This window comes from Trichogramma pretiosum, unplaced genomic scaffold, assembly GCF_000599845.2.
Source record: "Trichogramma pretiosum strain Unisexual culture from Peru unplaced genomic scaffold, Tpre_2.0 scaffold7, whole genome shotgun sequence".
NCBI classification, from domain to species: domain Eukaryota; kingdom Metazoa; phylum Arthropoda; class Insecta; order Hymenoptera; family Trichogrammatidae; genus Trichogramma; species Trichogramma pretiosum.
The window spans coordinates 2,377,905-2,397,878 of record NW_019641639.1 but is presented as its reverse complement, the minus strand read 5'-3'; the positions used below and the strand labels follow the sequence as shown (position 1 = coordinate 2,397,878).

Sequence of the window (19,974 nt, the reverse complement as noted above, 5' to 3'; positions counted from 1 at the left end):
GCGCGCGCGACCTACTTCTCTGCCTCTGCTACTGTGTCGTGTATCATTGTGCGCGGGGTAGGTAGTAGGTAGGTATATAGAATCGACACGAAAACTTGGATAATACCGCGTATTCTCTCTCTCTTCCTCTTTTAATTCGAAACAAAAGAAGCGAAGAATTCGAACCGTATACAGCGCAAGAATATTTGGCAGCTCCGCGGGAAAATACTTCGGAGCTGCTCCTCGAGAGAGAACGAATTAATTCTGCCGAGTTTCGAGAGATCCGAGTGAGAGAAAGAGAAATATATATATTGAAAGAGCGTCGAATCGTAGCTGATAAAATTTCTATCGATGCTTGGCTTGCTTGCTTGCTTGCGCGCACCTCCCCCGGTTCGAGAGTGCCGCGAGTCGTCGCGAGGCAGCAGCAGAGAGAGACTCTATAATAAAGTTATATATACGGTGGCGCGCGGGCGCGAATTCCAAGGCTTCTTACTGGCTCTTTTATGCAAATAAGGTCACATTATATACGCGCGAGCAGAAAGAGAAAGAGAGAGAGAGAGAGACGTCATGTATTAATTTGATTGAAAGTTCGCGCGCGCTGGTGAGTTGGCGCAAAGTGGCCATGCAGCAAAAGTTCGTTTTTCTTCCTCTTCTTCTTCATCCCTCTCTTGGCGGCGGCGGTGGACAACCGGTGTATATAAACGATGATAATATTTTTCCTCCACTTACTATCTCGTCCGGCGCGCAATCCGTTAATCGTCCCCACCGATGATACGCGCGACGTTAAATAGTTCGAAGCGTATGCGTGGTGGCAATCGTACGTTATATAAATTCGTCGCGCGCGACACAGCATGTGTGTTCGGGAGTGGGTAGGTGGCGAGAGGGCGAGATAGAGCGAACCATAACTCATTGACACGCACGCATATATGAGACAGTCCATTGTCGTGCGGGTGGTATGCGTATTGCGTGCATACATGTATACCGGAGCGCATCGATCAACTTGACTGCTGCTGCTGCTGCTGCCTCGTGTGCGCAGAGCAGCAGCAGAGAGGCCTGTGTCGTGTATACATTATTATACGTCGTCGACGAAATGTGTGTCTAGCTCAATGGCACATACGTTAATGTACAGTGCTGCAAGCTCCTGAAACATTACTACAAATGGATCACCAGACTCTCTCTCTCCCCTGCCGCTCCAGCCCATGTTTAACAAAAGTACCAGGATTCGAAGAAAAAAAAGCAGCAGCAGAAGCAGAAGCTCGCAAAAGTACACACATAGAGCAGTATATACGCTCCGCTGTGTACACATAAAGTAGCCTTTTAAACGGGCGGCGGGGTAAGAGTTGAGCGAGAGAAAGAGAAAATAATCGCGCGCGCAACGTCACGCACGCGTCACAGAAACTCCCTCTTTTGGTCACATGTACCACTTCCCTCTCTCTCTCTCTCTCACTCTCTTTTTCCGTTTATTTACCTACACACACGAACAAAGCACGAGCTGGAGAGAGAGAGAGAGCAGAGCGGAGCAGAACAGAGCCAGCTAGTGTAAAATACGCATACACACACCGAGAAGGAGGGAGGGTAGATCGGAGCTTGCAACGGCTGGCGCGCCTGCGCGTCGCAGTTAGCTATCGACGCCCGGGGTGCAAGGGCCGTCGCGCGTGCGACGTATCGTACGTACTCGCACACACACACACACACACAGACACAGACTAGTACGGACTGGTATTGGTATATACCTTCTCTCTCACTCGCTTCGTATTCTTCAACTATAAACCGCTCTTGGCTCTCTCTCGAGCGCGCCAAAGCCAAGCCAAAAGCGAGCCAAGCTCCGAGGCAGGCAGGCAGGCAAGCATCGCGAGCAAAAGAGAGTCGAGCTTTCAGTAGTAAAGCCATCGCTCGATCAGCCGGGAGTATACGCGTTGTTGGTGGTGGTGGCAGTGGTGGAGAGTGTGCGCGCAGTCGGTTGTCGGGGGGGTGCTACTGCACCAGTGCTGCCTGCTGCTGCTGCCTCGAAACTCACGCGCACGCTCCGTCGTCGTCGTGTGTTCTGCTCGCTGCTGCTGCTGCTGCTGAACGACACATTCTCTCGTTCGTGTATATACGTGTGCTCGAGTGTGTGCTGTGTCGTGTGCTGTGCGGAGAGAGATCGAGAGGCGCGTGTTGTTCTCCTCGCATTTACTACTCGCGTGTGCGTGGCCAGCAGTCCAGTGTGCATTCAGCTGCGAGAGAGGTTGAGTATAGTGCAAAGTAGAGAGAAAGAAACAACACAGCAGCGAGTGTGTGCGTTGCGTGCGTGTGCCCAGTAGTGCTCGAGTTTTGATTTATAGCTGCTGCTGGTGATTTTATTATCGAGTTTTTCCTCCAAGATTTATACTGCTATACACATCGCGTTACGCACGAGGTGCACAGTGGTGTGTGTGTGGCTGTGTGATCGCCCAAAAATTTCGAGAGTATAACGGAAACATGCTAATCCGGACGAGCTGAGACGGACAGGGATAGAGAGAAGAATTTTGGAAGCGACGCACGAGAGTCGTCGACATGATCGTCGTCAGGTGAGCGATGACATTAAAACTTATGTACACGATAATCCAGACGACGCGTTTTATTTTTTAACTATCTCTGTACAAAGATGGCAGAACGAGAGAGAGAGAGAGAGAGAGATAGAGAACGAGATACTCCTCGCTGCCCTCGTGCAATATAAACGTGTGCCAGTCGAGCGTATATAAATGCTCTGGACCACACGGGCGGAGGCGCTCGCTCTGTCTCTCTCTCTCTCGCTTTCGCTGCGCTTATATCGCCTTTTTAATGCTCCGAAACACGTACTTTAACGTACGTAGTAGAGAAACTTTATGACGCTATACTGGTGTACGCGTGCGACATTTTTTTTGTCCCCTTATGCTACTACACCTGTGCCGTGTTGTGCTCCATAAACACGTCGAGTGCTCGATTTGTTGATAAATAAGCGCAACGACAATAGCCCTAACGGTGGCTATATAGAGGCCCAATCGTGAAAAAAAGCCTCAGAACTATTATAGAACTGGGGAGCTGTCTGAATTTCATACGTGCAGGTGGTAGTGTGTATAACGAAGAAGACATGCGTGCATAAGTCGTGCTTTGTATCAGGTGCGTTGTACACCGCATAAACGATAATAAAAAAACACAGCTTTAGTTGGAAAAGCAGTGGCTGCATAGAAGGGCCACGAGATTTTGATAATTTTAGACTTTCTTTTTCTGTGCGGCTCTTTATTTGGAGAGTCGGATTCGCGCTTGTCAACGATCACAGCAACGCGACGACGACGACACGAGGTAAAAGCGAAAAAAGAAACAGCGAAAGTAACGAAACGTTAATGAGATTGTCAAAAGCTCGCGACTGCTGCTATTACTGTTACCGAGCGTCGTCGTCGTCGCGCGCGAGAGAGAAAATGTAGCTGCTGCTGCTGCAGGCTCTGCAGCTGCGATGGATTAATAAATTGTGCGGCGGCGGGAATAACGCATTCGCCGTGACCTGGAATTGCTAAAATTGCGTTTTTTCGATGAGAGGAGAGAATATATATCGCACGGATGTATAATTGTGAGCGCGCCGCGCGTGTAACGCAACAAAAATACCTTTCCTGCATCCCCGTGGCTGCATTATGTATGGAGAATCCACGAGACGAAATAAAATGTATACTCGATGTCTAAAAATTGCTCCCGCGCGCGAGCGAGTAATTAACGTTGCGAGGCAAAAAAAAAAAAAGAAAAATTGCTTCGTTCTTTTTCGCTCGAGCACGTTGATTGGTAACGATGCTGCTGCTGCTGCTGCTGCTGCTGGCCGCATCGGCTATATATGCTACATGCATCATTCACGAGTGCATGGGTCAAGTGGCTTTTCACAAATTAGACACTGCTGCCGCTGCTGTGTATCAGGCCGCGGCGGGGTCGAGTCTCGTCGTCGTCATAGTCGTCGTCGTCGTCTAGGATCAAATTAACCATCGAGCTAATAATTCATAAACGTTTTGGTTGGAGACAAAAGCACGCTGAGGGGTTTATACGAAGGCTTTATATCTCGCAGTAGCAGAAATGTTAAAACCTTGTTGTGAAGCTTCCCTCGACAATGAATTGCTTTTTATGATAGAGACAATTTCGTTGTAAATGTTAAACTTTTCCTGCGTCCATAGCGTCAAAAGAGATTATGTACGAGCCACGCGTACACACGTAGCATGAAATTAGGATTCGCAGCTCGACCCGAGATCGAATTTCTCGGTCCGTCGTCGTGCAGCAGCAGCTATTCTATCAATTTTTCACATTTTATACACGAGAAATATATATTTTTAGTGACACACGTGGCTATCGGCATTATACATTAATACGCATCGCTGCGCGTATACCAACCGATATCTCTCTCTCTCTTTTTATTCGTTGTTCATCTGACTCTGTGTTAGCGTGTGTTTGTATAAAGGCTCAAACTTCACTGTATCCTATACACACCAACGGAGCTTAGTCTCTCTCTCTCTTTTTTCTTGAAATTTGTGTCAGGCAAAAAATGATAGTTGTTTAGCTCGGTGCATGTTTATATATCTATACACACACAGCACACGTAACGGAGTGCAGCTGGTTGTGTGTGTGTGTGTCGTGCAGACTCAATTGGTGTCATTGCACGCTGCTCGCGCGGGTACAAAAGAACCTAGCTGCAGTATTGCTCAGGGGTATACATATACACATTATTATATACAGACACACACACACACATGCAGCAGAAGCAGCTCGCGCTCGTCTTTTCCCGAAACGCGAAAAGAAAAGGAAGAAAAGAAATTCGTTTATATACACGTTTGTCTAAGGGAAAATATACGTACGTTAACGCGAACTTATAACTGCTCGATCGAGATTTTCAATAAAGTACGCGACGATTAAATCTCCTTCTCGACATAACAGAATGCAATTATTACGACTCTCGGCTGCTCGCGTGCTAGCTCGTTTTATTTATATTATATGCATGCATACGCGCGTGTTATAATTCTATATACTTTAATCCCCCCGCGCCGTTTCCTCGCTTAATCGATTGCTGTTACACAAATATAAATATACAGCTATATAACGTAAAAGCGGGTGATCACAATTATATAAATAATAACAATAACAATAACAATCTAGCGATGAAACGTACGTAACGACAAACATCGTAAGTAAATAGAATTTTTCCGCCCTGTCCAAACGTAGCACCCCTCACACGTATGTAAACGTCGCTGCTCGAGGCACTTGACGCACGCGATATGTATACGCGTGGTAGTAGTGGCTGCTCGTATATTTTGACATTCACACACAGTGTGTGTGTGTGTTTGCGTGTGGATGCGTGTAGTGCAGCAGCAGCGAATTTTCTCTCTTTCTCCTTTATTTACATTCATCTTCAGCCATCATAATACCGTGTGTGTGCGGATAGCAGCGTTGTTATACGCGTACGCGGCTTGCGCAGCCAAGGCAAAAGTTCGCAGCAGTGTGCGGGCAGTATTCGAGCGAAAAGTGATATTCCCTACGTCCTACACAGAGAGATGTGCTCTTGTGCTTATTAAGAGCGATGTACGCGACACGGCAGCTGGAGCGTAAAATCGCTTTTCGGGCCATTCTCGTACATGTACAGTGGTATAAGGTAGTACTACTTGTGTAACTGACCCTCGAGTATATGTACGATGATACATAAGCGACGACACGACAGCATAGTGACACACAAAAGCGTATATGTAATGTTCGATCGAATTAATTCTACATAACTTGCAAATAAATCGAACTCTCTCTTTCTTCTGCTTGACTAATGAAAAATAAATTACGAAGGCGCCACCGTTTCGAGTACAAGTATAATACGACACGTATAAGGTCTACCCCAGAGAGGCAAGTAGAATGAAAGCTCGTACTGAAAGAAAAGTAGAAGAAGAAGAAGAAGTGAACGGGAAAGGGGTACACACTGTAGCGCACGACTCGCGACGTTGTATTATTTGCTCCGCTCGAATTTCCTTGAGAGTGGCCTGATTCGTTCCTAAATAGCTGGTATACAGTAGCAGTTGGCGTTTCTTCGGATCGCCACTGGCTAGTTATGTCGTATACCTCATTATTCGTTCGTACATACACACACACACACACGAGCCTGTGTGTGCAGTGCTTAGCCCTGTTCTCCGCACTGATACGGCCATGACATCGACGACGGTACGTAAATAAGAGAGTCCCCCCGCATAGTATATAACGTTCGATATTTTTCCATTTGAAATTGTCGACGAATAGGCGACGGATACATATATGCCTCCATTCATTATATCGCCGTTGTCATCGTCGTCGTCGTCGTCGAAAACATATAAGAGCTAAAAGAGTCGCATCGAGAGTTCGATTAACGAAGCGAGGCGAGGAATCAATCGAGCTCTCGGGCACAGGCAACAAATTGCGAGTGTGTGTGCAGCAATACAAAAGCCAGCGATCGAGGCGCGCTGTATATAACAGTAGATAGATAGCCTTCGACTATGCAGCAGCGCGAAAATGAATAAATAAAAGCTCGCGGCCCAATCAATCTACAGGCACGTGTGTGTGTATGTGTGTAATATGAAAATCATGTCGCGTCCCGCGCGGTTCGTCGACCTCATCATGTGAAAGAAAAGAGCATAGCTCAAATCTCAAATCGATACACGCGAAATTCCAGCGAGCTTCTTCTTCATCTTCTTTCTCGTTTCTCGAGTCTTTTTTCTTCCTAAAAAGTGTCACGAGCCGTTTAGATGGTTCGCGAATATGATCATCGAGTGCACACGCACACTCGTGTTGAGGTACACGAATCGCTCGAGCGACGGAAGAGGTGCAGCTACCGCATATAACGCGAGCTCGGTACAACGCGAGCATTGTACGCAACGCGACAAGGGCTTCGTCGTAAGCAGCTTTCTCCGCTTGCCGTGCGCTATACTGCACGCGGAGGGCGACCTATAGGCAGTGCAAGCTTGACTAGTAGGCGCTCTCTCAATATTCATTTTTACATATCGGCTCTGGCATTGTGACAACGTGGTAATTGTTTTTTCTTTGCTGTAAAATTCCCAGAGAGCTCGAGTGAAAAATCTTGAATCGTTTTTCCACATCGAACCTTATCGCGGTATCTGGGAGGTGGTTAATTTTACTACCTTCGTCTTATAGTTCACCTTATTATGATTCATCTTAGTTCGAGGATTTAAGTATAAGACTACAAGATTTAAGTAATAGATATAAAAACATCGACAGTGTCATTTACGAAAAGTGATTTCTAATCACCTTTTATATCGAAAACTGAAAGGTAGATCTCCTTAGTCGTAGATTTACTAAATACTAAAACTTTGTCTTTTCTCTTTTGGTTGTCAAAAAATTCTGCCGTACGCCATCTAGCGGTAACTTATAGACTACTGCGTATGGGGGAAAAAATTCAAAATACATGAATTTTTTTAGCACGCACGTCTCACCACATAAGAGTTTTGTATTTTACAAGAATTTTTCGTTACTTTCTCAATACAAGGATTGTAATTAAATTTTATAAGATAACGGTAGTATTCAAGTTTTTATAGTAATGATGAATACACATAGCGGTCGAATAAACCTGCAGAATATTTACTTTAATAAAATAGTAGTATTTGGTTTTAAGAGTAATTGTTTGAATTTCAAAATAAATATACCTGCGAAAAATCATTAAAGAATACCTACTCGAATATTTCGCTACAACCGTCCATTAAAACTACTTGAAATTTACGAACAATTCTTACAGCGTGTTTACTTTGGGAAATTATGGAAACAAAGCGGACAAGAGTCTTCATTTCAATTCGCTTCTTTTCATTTAATATAACCTTAATTGGACGGCTTATCTCGCGAATAGAATCGACCTAGAGCATTTCCGCTTTAAATATATAAATATCATCGCGCATTCCTCGCTCAAAACGATACAGGCAATTGAAAGGTATTATAATTTCGCTCGGCCAGTAAATGTACGCCGCGTATACGGCGTTCGAATTCGCATACGCAATGCTAACCCGATAAAACGCGAATGTTACGAGCTCGAAGCACGACTAATATTCAGCGATGATATTAATGATTACTTAGCGAATAAATAGACTCGAAATATTCGAGCAATAATCGGTAATCGATAATTTTAAGTTCCGAAGTACGAATAAATACGCTCGCGATAGTGCGCGCTAATTACCGAAGATTAATCGCAAACTATTCGTGGAAAAGAAGATTTTACAGTCGACGTGATGTATAAAAGTAATGATAAAGCAATGATATTACCACAGAAATTAACGCGTCAAAGGTGGAAGAAAAAAAGCGTGCGGGGGTTCGTCGCGTTGTAATGGGAAAATCCGATCGACTCTCGGCAGCGATTCTAATTACGAACGTAGGCATCCCGCGCGCGTAACCCGGCTGCCGATTAGACGATAAATTAATTACCAATTAACTGCGAACTTTCGAATAATCGCGTTGAGCTCTGCGTTCGCAATGAGATACATACACGTACGTCGTTGTCGGGCAACGCATTAATCGCAGCCGAATAATTCAACCGCCGGGATGGACGAGTATGAATCTGCCTTTTATCTTTAATTTTTGAGATGTAAAATAAAAGCTCGGCAAGTAGTTCCTCGTGAATAAATAGTTTTTTTTTATGTACAAATCCTAAAGCTTTACTGTATGCAAACGGTCTTGTCTGGGTATCAGTCGTATTCAAAAGCCAACGAGTCTGTGTGCGCGTGCACGGTGTATGCCCTTTCATTTTGCTTTGGAGAACTCTTTGACTCTCTATAGTCGCGAGGTTCTTTAATATGCCATCAGTGCAGCGTTGCCCGACGCGATCTTTGCACAAAAAAAAAACATATAGACACGCGCTCCGCACGCACAGTCGTGTCTATTGTTGCAATCTACATATGCTATGTGGTAGATTTTCGACGAAAAGTAAAATATACAGGCGCACCTGAGCGAGTATTTGTGCATCCGAGTGCGCTCGTACTTGTGTGTTTGAAACTGCGAAAGAGAAAAGAAAAATTCGAAGAGGTAAAGAGCGCGGAATTAGGACGGTTTGAATTTTTTAAAACTTTTCATTCGCGCGAGGCTCTTCGCGACGGAGAGAGAGAGAGAGAGAGAGAGAGAGATCTCCGCGGAGGAATTGTTTCGTTTTGCATACGCGATTGAATAGTTAGCGGTGTTCAAATGATTTTCCATTACTTATTGTTAATAATTAAGTGTTTTTCGTAACACGGTTAAAAGTTGAGGTACTTTTACAAGAAATCTTCGTTGACAATGAACGTATCTGTACAAATTTATTTTTTACATGAACTGCACAAAAATTACATGTAAATGTTATCGTGTGCGTTATTTTCAACGCACACGATTACTAAAAAGATTTAAAATCATACTTGAATGTCAATATTGTTCATCAAAATCCATTTATCATCGATCAAAATTAAAGTCAGCATCCACCACTAGATGGCAAAAATACCTTTATCTGTAAATCTGCAAGTGCCCAAGTAACAAAGAGTGTATAAGATAAGCGAGAAAAATATTCAAATTCATGTGTGGTAAAGTAACAAAGAGTGTATAAGCTAAAGCAAGGTTCTCAGATGCGTAGCGATTGTCTTTTTTTTTAAAAACTTTAACGATAGTATTTTGAACGGTGTACATGGTACCAAGATGATAGAATGAAAAATCGTCTCCGATTGATTTCAGAAGTGCGAGGTGGGAAGCGCGAGGGAAGCGGCCAAATCCCAAGCAGGCGACCGACGACGGCCCACAAGACAGACTGAAAAAGAATAATCGAGCGCCGAGACAATCGATACACAATTGAAGCTTCGCTTCACGCAAAAGCCAAGCAACTGGACGAGAGAAGAAGTAGAGGAAGAAGAAGAAGAGGAAGAGGAAGGCCAGCTGAAGCCAAACCAGTCGCCCTCGGTGCACTCGCGCCCTAAGGAGGTGACTGCTCGGCTCCGCGCCCTTATCCAGGCCAGTCGACGGGGGATGCAGCTGAGCAGCTCGATCCTCACAGGGACGCCGCAGGCATGGAGGAGCCCTCGCTCGAGGCCCCCATGCAGGCGGGCTTCATCTTCGTGGTCGGCGTCGCCATCATACTCTCGAATCTGCTCATCATCGCCACTTATCTCAATTATCGGGGCCCCACCGAGGTGATAAACTACTACCTGCTGTCGCTCGCCACGGCCGATCTGCTGTGCGGCCTGCTGGTCGTGCCGCTCTCGGTCTATCCGGCCCTGGTCAGGAGATGGGTCTACGGCGACATCGTGTGCCGCCTCGTCGGCTATCTCGAGGTCACCCTCTGGGCCGTGTCCGTCTACACGTTCATGTGGATCTCCGTCGATCGCTATCTCGCCATCAGGTTAGTATTTTTTTACTTGAGACTGACGCGTCATTGTGCTAAATCCTGATTTGAAAATTGAATGTTAATATTGAATTAGTTTTTGATGTAAAATTATGTTTTTATGAGTATTTTTATACAAGAAAATGTGTCTCTACATTGATCAATCTTGATCCTTCAGATCTTAACATTATTGTAATACAGGAGTCCCTCGTTATACGCGGGGGTTACGTTCCTCAAAAGTACCGCGTATAACAAAACCGCGGATAATAAGACCTTGCTCTTATGGGAAAGAGAGGGTTACGTTCCTCAACCTCGAGAAAGCACAGTTTATATGTTCATTTTACCTACAAATAAACGAATTTGTTGAGTAGTTTATCTATTTATACATGTTTATTTATATTTACAACCAGGGGCGGATCCAGAACCAAAGTTTAGGGGGGGCGATAATAAGAAATTTTTTTTTATAAGTTACAAACGTAACACCAAAATTAATCATTAAGATAATTACCAATAGTAACCAAATCAACCCAGTTAAAAATATTTTAAAAAAAAATTAAGTATGCAAACCCAAGTAACCTCAAGTAACCAAATAGATCCAGTTTGTGTAGTTTTAATAATTAAATATTCAAACCCAAGTAACCCTGTGTAACCAGAGTATCCAAATCGATCCAGCTAGAACAGCTTTAATGATCAAATGTGTAACTACAATAAACCCAAGTAACTAAATTGATCAAGTTCGTACAATTTTTGAATAATTAAATAAATGCAAACGCAAGTAATCCCAAAAAATCAAATCAACCCAGCTCGTGCTGTTTATTTATACGTAAATCCGCAGAACTTCTTCAAATAATTTAGGGTCAAAATTCGAGAATGAATGCTCACCTCTGAAATTTTCTCATTTTTTTAAAAAACTTTACAAGAAATAAAAAGCATCCACTGTAATTCAATTTTCACGAACGCTTTGTGTGATCTAGTGATAATTATGGTTTCTACTTACTATATAGTAGAGAGGATGTGGTTAGATTGCTCCTCAAAATGTCCACCTGCCCCTCCACAATTTTCAAAAATGTGAATTTCACGTGATTTTTGCATGATTTTCGCATGTTTTTCACCTTTTTTTAATTATTATTTTCTAACTGCTCCTCAAAAATTCCACTGATCCTTCACTGCTCCTCCACCGTAAATCCACCGGGATACGTGATAGGTACTTTTATATTAATACAAAGGTACTTTTATACATAGGTACTTTTATAATACACAACAAAATATTTCATCGAAATTTTGTCAATTTTCAAATTTTTCTATCTTGGGCTATATCTATCGTATCGACACGAAAGGTACCGCAAAATGTTTAGAAAATGGTGTTGATTTCAGCTAAACGAGGGATTTACGTACTATAAATGGTACCTTCAAATCGACCTACAGGGCGCAAAATCATCGTAAAGAGCTCTATTTCTTTTTTAAATTACTCGTTGAAAAGAGTACTTTGCGATGGTGTATGTTATATTTAAACAAAATATTACTGTGGTACTGGTACACGTTCAAACAATCTTTTTTTTTCAGTAATTTTACGTGTTGCGCTAAAATACTACTGGTAACTCGATATTGACTCGAACCTTATCATAGTATATATGGATTTAAAGAGGACAAGATTTCCAAGGAATCAAAAAAAAATCGTGTCGATACGATTGGTCTGGGAGTGGGCTACCTTCCCGTAGGAAACTATAAGTGGATGGTTGGAATAAGATGTTATCGATAGATTTTGACCCGCTGAGATAAGAACTAGTATTTACACGTGTAAATACAAGCGTTAATTTCTAATGTGGTCGATATGCACTTTGAAATTATAATATTTTCAGTTCATTCACGCATAAAATTAAATAAAAAGAGTACTTAGCATATTGGCAGAGAAATATGCATAACCGTCAGTGGTTCGTAAAATGTTCTTAATAACGAAAGGGATAAAATATTCCGAGACAGTTTCTGAACCGAAACCTCTGCACAAATTACAGCAATAAAGCCTCATAATTTTAAAAAAGCTTAAATGGCGGTATCACGACTAAAACTATTGCGAGTTGTGTGATGTGCACAGTGTGCACTGTATCTTAGGAAAAAGTATATTATCAATGATCAAGTTGAATTTTGACTCTCAAAAAGAGTCAAAGTTCCACTGCATGAATGGGTAATATCGATTAAAATGCAGGCAATATTATGGTATTACAAAGCTGCCAGTTAAACTCCCAATCGGTTAAAAACCCAAAAGTTTAAAGGATTTTGGAGAATCGTGATATTTTTTTGCAGTTTTCACTATTCAAAAGCACGTCGAGCGCAAATTATACTTTTTGAAAACTGTTGTCTGGAAGAAGTGCGAGGAGCGCAGTTCATACTTTTTAAACGTGTTTCAAGCGCAGATTACACTTTTTGAAAAAATGGTCACCNTTCGACGGAGTTTTAGATGAAGCCATACTTAAATAAATTTATAAATTTTCAACAAATTTAGGTTAATTGACAATTTCGATTTACGCGTCTACACTAACCAAATTCAAACTGAATATGGATACGTCCGAGAAAAAAATCACGATCTTCGATCAGCGGATAACAAGACTCGACCCGCGGATACGAAGGGATGGGCGCAAATCGACTAACCGCGGATAACGAATTCCGTGGATAATAAACCCGCGTATAACGAGGGACTCCTGTATTTTTTTTAAGTGAAGAAAATTTTCAAAAAATGTATATGAAAATTTTTTACAGATTGAAATACAAAAAAAAAGCTAAAAAAGGTGTTTTAGAAGCTTATGGCTAGTTTTTGAAGCTTATAGATTAAATAAATAATTTAATCAAAAATTTGCTTCATGTAAATGGAAGAGAATGGTGTTACAATGCTTTCAAGACCTCAAAAATTACATTTACATTCATGCGACACAGAACTTTGCGATTATAAGTTATTATGGATAAATTCGTGATTAATTTAAATAATTAAAGGTACTAGAGTCATATTTTTTTAAGTAAGAACATAATAACAATATTAACATAAAATTTTCACGTCGTTTTTTAATTTACAATTCTAATTTCTCAATCATATGAAACATTGAATCGTGACTAATCGAACTCGTTTGTTTTATACAGAAAACCACTGCGCTACGAGACGGTCCAGACGAAGACGCGCTGCCAGTGCTGGATGGCGTTCACCTGGATCTCGGTGGCGATGATGTGCTGCCCGCCCCTGCTGGGCTTCAACAAGGCCATCTTCGACTCGGAGGCGTTCATCTGCATGCTCGACTGGGGTAACATGGCCGCCTACACGATCACCCTGTCGATCCTCGTGCTCGGGCCCTCGGTCATCACCATCGTCTACACGTACTTCTACATATTCTCGATGATGAGGAAGCTGAGGTCGGGCGTGCCCATACACGACAAGGAGTACGCCACTGCCCTGTCGGAGAACCTGAGCAATCCAAGCCACATCATGTCCTTCGTCCTGGTCATGGCGTTCTGGATCTCGTGGGCGCCCTACGCCGGCCTCAGGATCTGGTCCTCGCTCAACGGGCCACCGCAGGTTCGATTTTTTCTCTTACGTCTCCAAGTGGATTCGTGCATATCTATATGTGTATGTGCACGTACTATGCATATGCTGCTTTGACCTCAGAATTTGCACAGTTGGCTTCTTGCCAACAGCTGCGTGAGCTATGCTGCACGTATATACATATAAATATACATATATACGACTCGCGAGTAACGATCTAAGTTTTGCAAGGATATACGTAACTCGCAAAATTTCTTGCACACACATATTTCACGTACCCTTACGTATGTTACATTATTATTATTATGCTCGCACAGGTGCCGTTCCTACACTTCGCCGTCGTGTGGTTCGGGGTGACCAACAGCTTCTGGAAGGCCGTGGTGCTGGGCACCCTCAGTCCGCAGTTCCGCCTGGCGGCGCGCGTCCTCTGCCTGACGCTCTGCTGCCGGCATCGCCGACTGCCCCCAGAGCTGCTCGGACTCGACGACGATGATTGAAAGATAAGACGAGAGATGACGTGTCACAGACAACAACAACAACAGAACAACAACAACAATGATTCCTCAGTTATTATCGCCAACAGCAGCAGCAGCAGCAACAACGATTCCACTTACTCCTCGGCCGCCAGGTCCATGCTATTGGCTTGCGTGCGCGGCTTCGTGCAGATGATCCTGTCGACCCGCGTCAAGATCAATTTCGTGCGCTTTGGCTGCTTCGTCGTGCCCACGCCCAGGTTGCGCGACGTCGATTATCCCGCTTGATTTTTACCCTTTTTTATTATTATTTTTGTTTCGATTCATTTTATATTTTTACTCCACACACACGTACAGACGCGCACACATAATTCGACACGATTACACACAGAAATAACGCAAATGCGAGTCCGTTTGTTCGACCAAAAAAGTTTGGGAGGTGGACACGCGAATCTCGATGGCTCGGCGGCGACGGCGGCGGCGCGCGTAATAACGTCCATTAAATTATGTATTACAATTTACTCTGTCAACAACTATAAGCTGTGCAAAGTTATAATATGTAATAAATGATGCAAACGCGTCGAAAACACGTGTGTATAAGTGAACGAAAAAATAAAAACTTTTGAAAACTGCAGAAGCAGCGGTATATATGTACGTGCGCCCAACTATTATTATGGCCTTGCACACGACCGTATAGCTTAAAAAAAAAAAGTAAAATTGCATCGTGTTTATTATTATGTGCGCAGCTCGATGGACAGGCTCGATAATTCGCAACTATAGCCGTGTATAATGACACACAAAAAACGATCTGCGACGTACTGCGTACATATCATAATATACCATGGGTAAAACTCAAATGACTTGGTGGCTTTGAATCGCCTTTTTTTTAAATGATTCAAAAATCTCATAGGGTTCATTTGAAAATATTATGAAAAAAATTCGATTAATAACTTCAAGTATAGATGTAATTGTTAAACAATTCAAAATCCACAACACCATTGTACGGTAAAGTGACCAAATTATATGAATTTTCCCATGATTGCATCAGTTCATAATATAAAAACCACCAAGAAAGACTGGACTACTCACGACTACTATATTATACTAATACCGTATTTATGGTTTAACTATAAATATAAGCGCATAAGATACGTAAATGAAAAAAAAATAACTACATAAAATAGGCTAGTCGGCAAAAAAGTGCTAGATGACAATTTTACTTAAAGTATAAGTCTATATTACAGCGAAAAATCCGATGATCGATCGCCGCGTCCATCGAGAAATTCACGCGAATTCCACCTCCCAGGAACGACATATTATAAATCCCCCCTTGCAGCAGCGACACAACGTTGTTTTGTCATCGCGTCACTCTCTCTGTCTGTCTACCAAAAAAACAAACCAAAAAAAAAAACAATGTCCCGAATGGACTGAAAACACGCATCGCGCTACGTCACGATTGAAAAAAAATTATATAACTACAAAAATAAAGATAATTAAGATCGAACAAAAAAAATCACCGACTCGAGGAAGCTAATATTTGCCAACCCTACGTTGCAAAATTACGCAACAGAGCGATGTTACGTGTCGTTCTTTATTAATAAATACACACACTTTGCTAATAAATAAAAAAATATTATTGAAAAAATATATATGTATCTATATAACGATAGATATGTTTTACCCATTTACGCATCGAATTAATATGCTTTTCAGCGCATATAAAAATCATACTTTGGAAGATCTGCTTTTCACGCGCGTCATCCCGCTCGAGCATAAAACATTTTTCTCGCGCTCACTTTAATGCTTGCGTAAATTTTTGCACGTAATTAAAAGTTTTTCTTTCGTTATTTTTCATTTTCTGTTAAAAGATGATTATGATTTAAAAAATGTGCACATTTTAGTAAGTATTATTACATACTTAACTGATATCATCTCTCTCAACAAGAACACAATCAGAGACAGTATAAACAAAAACACACGTAAATGGATAAACAATATTAATTAATATAAATGATTAGAATTAATGTGTATGAATTGTATGTACGTGGGTGTGATAAAAAAAGCTCACTAAACATAAATATATAATAATAAAAAAAATATAACGTGGATATACTACGATAACGAGTGAACAGAGAGAGATAGAGAGGAAAGTGATGCATTTGAGCGCGAGGAGCGCAAATATTGTTATTGATCTGATTGATGCGAGTGCAGCGATTGATCGACGTGTGACATGAATTTGGAAAGAGGTTAAAAAAAATGTGTGAAGTACTTAGCGTATATAGTTATATATAAATAAAAATTACAAATATATTTGCTCAGCAGCTGCCGCCACAAATGCAACTGGCGTGATTCGAATCGAATTTTTGTATATTATAAAGCTAATCAAACTTTTTAGCAAAAAACTTAGTGTAAAAAAATCAGTGCAACATCACAACGTTACTATTAATGATTATGAAAATAAAAAATAAAAATAATAGTTATGTGAGTACGACAAGACATATGTGATGTTTCGTTTGTCAATATAAGGTACACACATTTGCAAAGCGAATTTTTTCATTGTTTTCGTTTTTTGCCTATTATATATTACATAAATTGTCTTTTGCACGAGAAGCGCAGGTAGCAATGAGATGCAGACTATCGAAGGGAACACTACGAAACAGTAGCAAAGTTTATTGTGATGTTGAATCGTCGATGGTTTTTACATTTTATTATTGTTTTAGCGTATAATGATCGAACTTGTGAAGAAGAAAAAATAATTGAAAATTTGCACACCAATATATAAGTATAAGTTTTTCTCGTTTTGTCTACGCGTGCGAACGTTTGGGGAAAACATATACGCGACAAAAAAAAAGGTGAAAAAAAAACCACGAACTAAAGTCTGCAAAACAAGCGTATACCACACGTTCCACGAGTATTTTAAAAACGCGCACGGTTTAAGTAAAAAAGAAAAGAAGCAAAAAAAGACACACAATTGATTTGCATTTTTACACGATTTCGCTCGTATACGTATATGAAACGATGGCTCGACAAATCAATTTAATTCCTATACGTATATTAAAATACATATAATTAAATATCAAATGAACTGGTTTTTGTAAAACGAAGCATGATGAAAGTTTCTTTTTCCTAGATGCAAAGCAATTATACAATGTAAACAAAAGAAAAAATTGTGTAAGATAAATTAACAAAAAAAAAAAAAATAGATATTAAATACATATGATATTGACAAATATAATGAACAACAATGATACTTTTCTTACGAACTTAAATGTGACGAATGGTTAAATATGTTTACAATTACAAAAGACAAAAAATTTCACACGACTCAACGATGTCACAGAAAATTTTAAAAAATGTAAAAAAAAAATATACGATAGAAAACGAAAAAAAAAACAAAATAAAACGTTAAAATATGATAAAAATTTTTATCGATCCTCGCTGGTCATGTCAACTTGACTTCTACTTTATAAGAATAATGTAGAAAAGCGTTACAGTATATATTCCGAGGTAAATTGCAGCTTCATCACTTAAAAATCGTCTCGCTTCGTTCGATACCTCAAACTACTAAACCTAACTTAGAATGAGAGAGGAGAGGACACGTTGTAAAAAAAAGATGAATAGACCATTCGAAAATTACAATGCAAACTCGTTCAAATGAGATTTAAAAAGAGGTAAAATTGATATATTATTCGAATAATTGTAAAGCAGTTATAAATTGCAGACGAAATTTTCATGTACTTGACGTAAATATTTTAGTAAAAAAAGAAAAGACGACGAAAATACAATATTTTCTGCCCATAGTAATTCGCATATATTAAAGGCCGAAGACGAAATAATTGTTGAAAAAAATCTATCGAGAATCGTATAAAAATTTTCTGTAATTTGTTCTTTTTTTCGCGTGAAACTGTTCGAAGGAAATGAGTAAGTGGAAAAAAATTATAAATAAAATAATGTCGTAATCCAAAGCGTTCAAAGGTGTGTGCATGCGCACGAAACAGATGTATAGAAAAGAAAATAATATAAATACAATGTAAAAGAGACTAGTCAATTAACAAAAAGTCTAGCTACTGAAAAAAAAATTCTATGAAGAAAAAAAATTATAAATATATCTATGCTATAATGCAACGTGACATCGATGCGACGTTTTTTTCGTCAATCCCCACGTGCTCATTAAAAGTTTTTCTTTTAACGAGGTCTTCACTTTTGTCCGCGTTACTCCGACGATTTTACAAACTGCAATATCCAAACTGACTGTTAATTTTTCTTTTTTGATTCAGAAAAAAATATTATGTATTACTGAACCTCGAATCATCGAAATTACTAAAATTATTTTGTACATCAATTGATCAAGACAGCAATAGATCTAACTTTTTTGACTTACAATATTGATCGACTGTACATTTGATTATCTTTAATGCCAAAGCCAGTCGCGCCATAATCTTGTTAGGCTTTGTCTAATAACATTACAATGAGCTTAATTTAATGATGCGAAATCATTGTAGATAAATAAATTAGTAAAGATAAATTATAAAAAAATGGAACGCAACCGCTTTGAGTATTAAAAGTCGTAAAAAAAAACTTTTATTTCTATTTTCGGGGGCCGTTGCTGTACTGCAACCTCGAAATTGAAAAAAAAAGAAAAGACAATGCTTATTAGTTATAATTTTTACGTACTGTTATGACACCGTAGAATTTATTATCCTATGGCATAATTACTTTATTATTGTACAAATTCGATTGTTAATAGATTTGACTTGTTATAATGTTAAGATGTGTAAATAAAAACTAATTTGTTAATAGAAATTTTTGTTTCTCATTTATTTATCAAAAAAAATTCTTCATCCTTACAATGTCTAGCAAGTATTTAAGTCAATGCTTCGTCGTTCCACGGTTGCGATGATTGCGTGTGCAGCAAATATATTGTATTACCTACTTAGTCGTTACTACTCGAATTTCAGTTTGTGTTGTGCTTTGATAATATTTTCGTACAATTTTACAAATACTTTTCTTTCAAAAAAATCAACTGAAAATGAAAATATTTGGTAGAATTTGAAAGCTCGTAACAACGTTGAAGTGAAAAGGGGCTAAAAATCTATATGGAAGCAAAGTTTCTCGCATTATAATAATGAAGTTTTGAGAACCCTCTAAAATATCGCATATACAAAAGTCCATTAAGTTAAAATGACAATCGAGTGCGGTCGGAGGAGGCTCGCACGACATCCACTAACAGAGAAATATGGTAACGGAGGAAAAGAGTGGGAGACGAAAGTATATACCGTAGGGTAAAAAAAAGGACGAGAATATAATGTATATGTATGGCCGAGGATCCTCGAACTTTCAGTGACTTCGTAGTTAAGTTAACATTACGTATGCGACAGTAAAAGGGCAAAGAACGACCCGGCCGAAGAAGTCCTCGAACGAGTGCGCGTATATTACAGTACTGCAAAGTATAACAAAAGCGGACGACGACTCCAAGATGATCGAGACACAAGAAGAAGCTAAAGTGAGTAAAATATAGATTTATTTAAATTTTTTCTTACAAATTGTTACTGAAATTAAAATAGGCGACTCAAATACTGTAATAATATCGATTATTCGTACTTCAAAAACTTCCTTTTATTAAAAAGTTTTATTTGAATTTGAAAATTAGATTAGTACGAAAACGTAAGCTTGGG

The 19,974-nt window shown here is 40.2% G+C and overlaps 1 protein-coding gene across 2 annotated transcripts; it reads left to right on the top strand.

The window, feature by feature from the left end:
* The first annotated feature begins 2,023 nt into the window (after nt 1–2,023).
* On the top strand, nt 2,024–19,102 carry LOC106648659 (G-protein coupled receptor 52). Of its 2 annotated transcripts, none has more exons than XM_014365725.2 (4): nt 2,024–2,528; nt 9,661–10,318; nt 13,430–13,859; nt 14,144–19,102. In XM_014365725.2, the coding sequence occupies exons 2-4, from the start codon at nt 9,987–9,989 to the stop codon at nt 14,321–14,323; spliced, it is 942 nt and encodes a 313-aa protein (XP_014221211.1). In that variant the 5' UTR covers nt 2,024–2,528; nt 9,661–9,986; the 3' UTR covers nt 14,324–19,102. The 2 variants fall into 2 exon arrangements, with proteins under 2 accessions (XP_014221211.1, XP_014221210.1); XM_014365724.2 differs by having other exon boundaries at nt 9,658–10,318.
* Nucleotides 19,103–19,974: the final 872 nt, after the last annotated feature.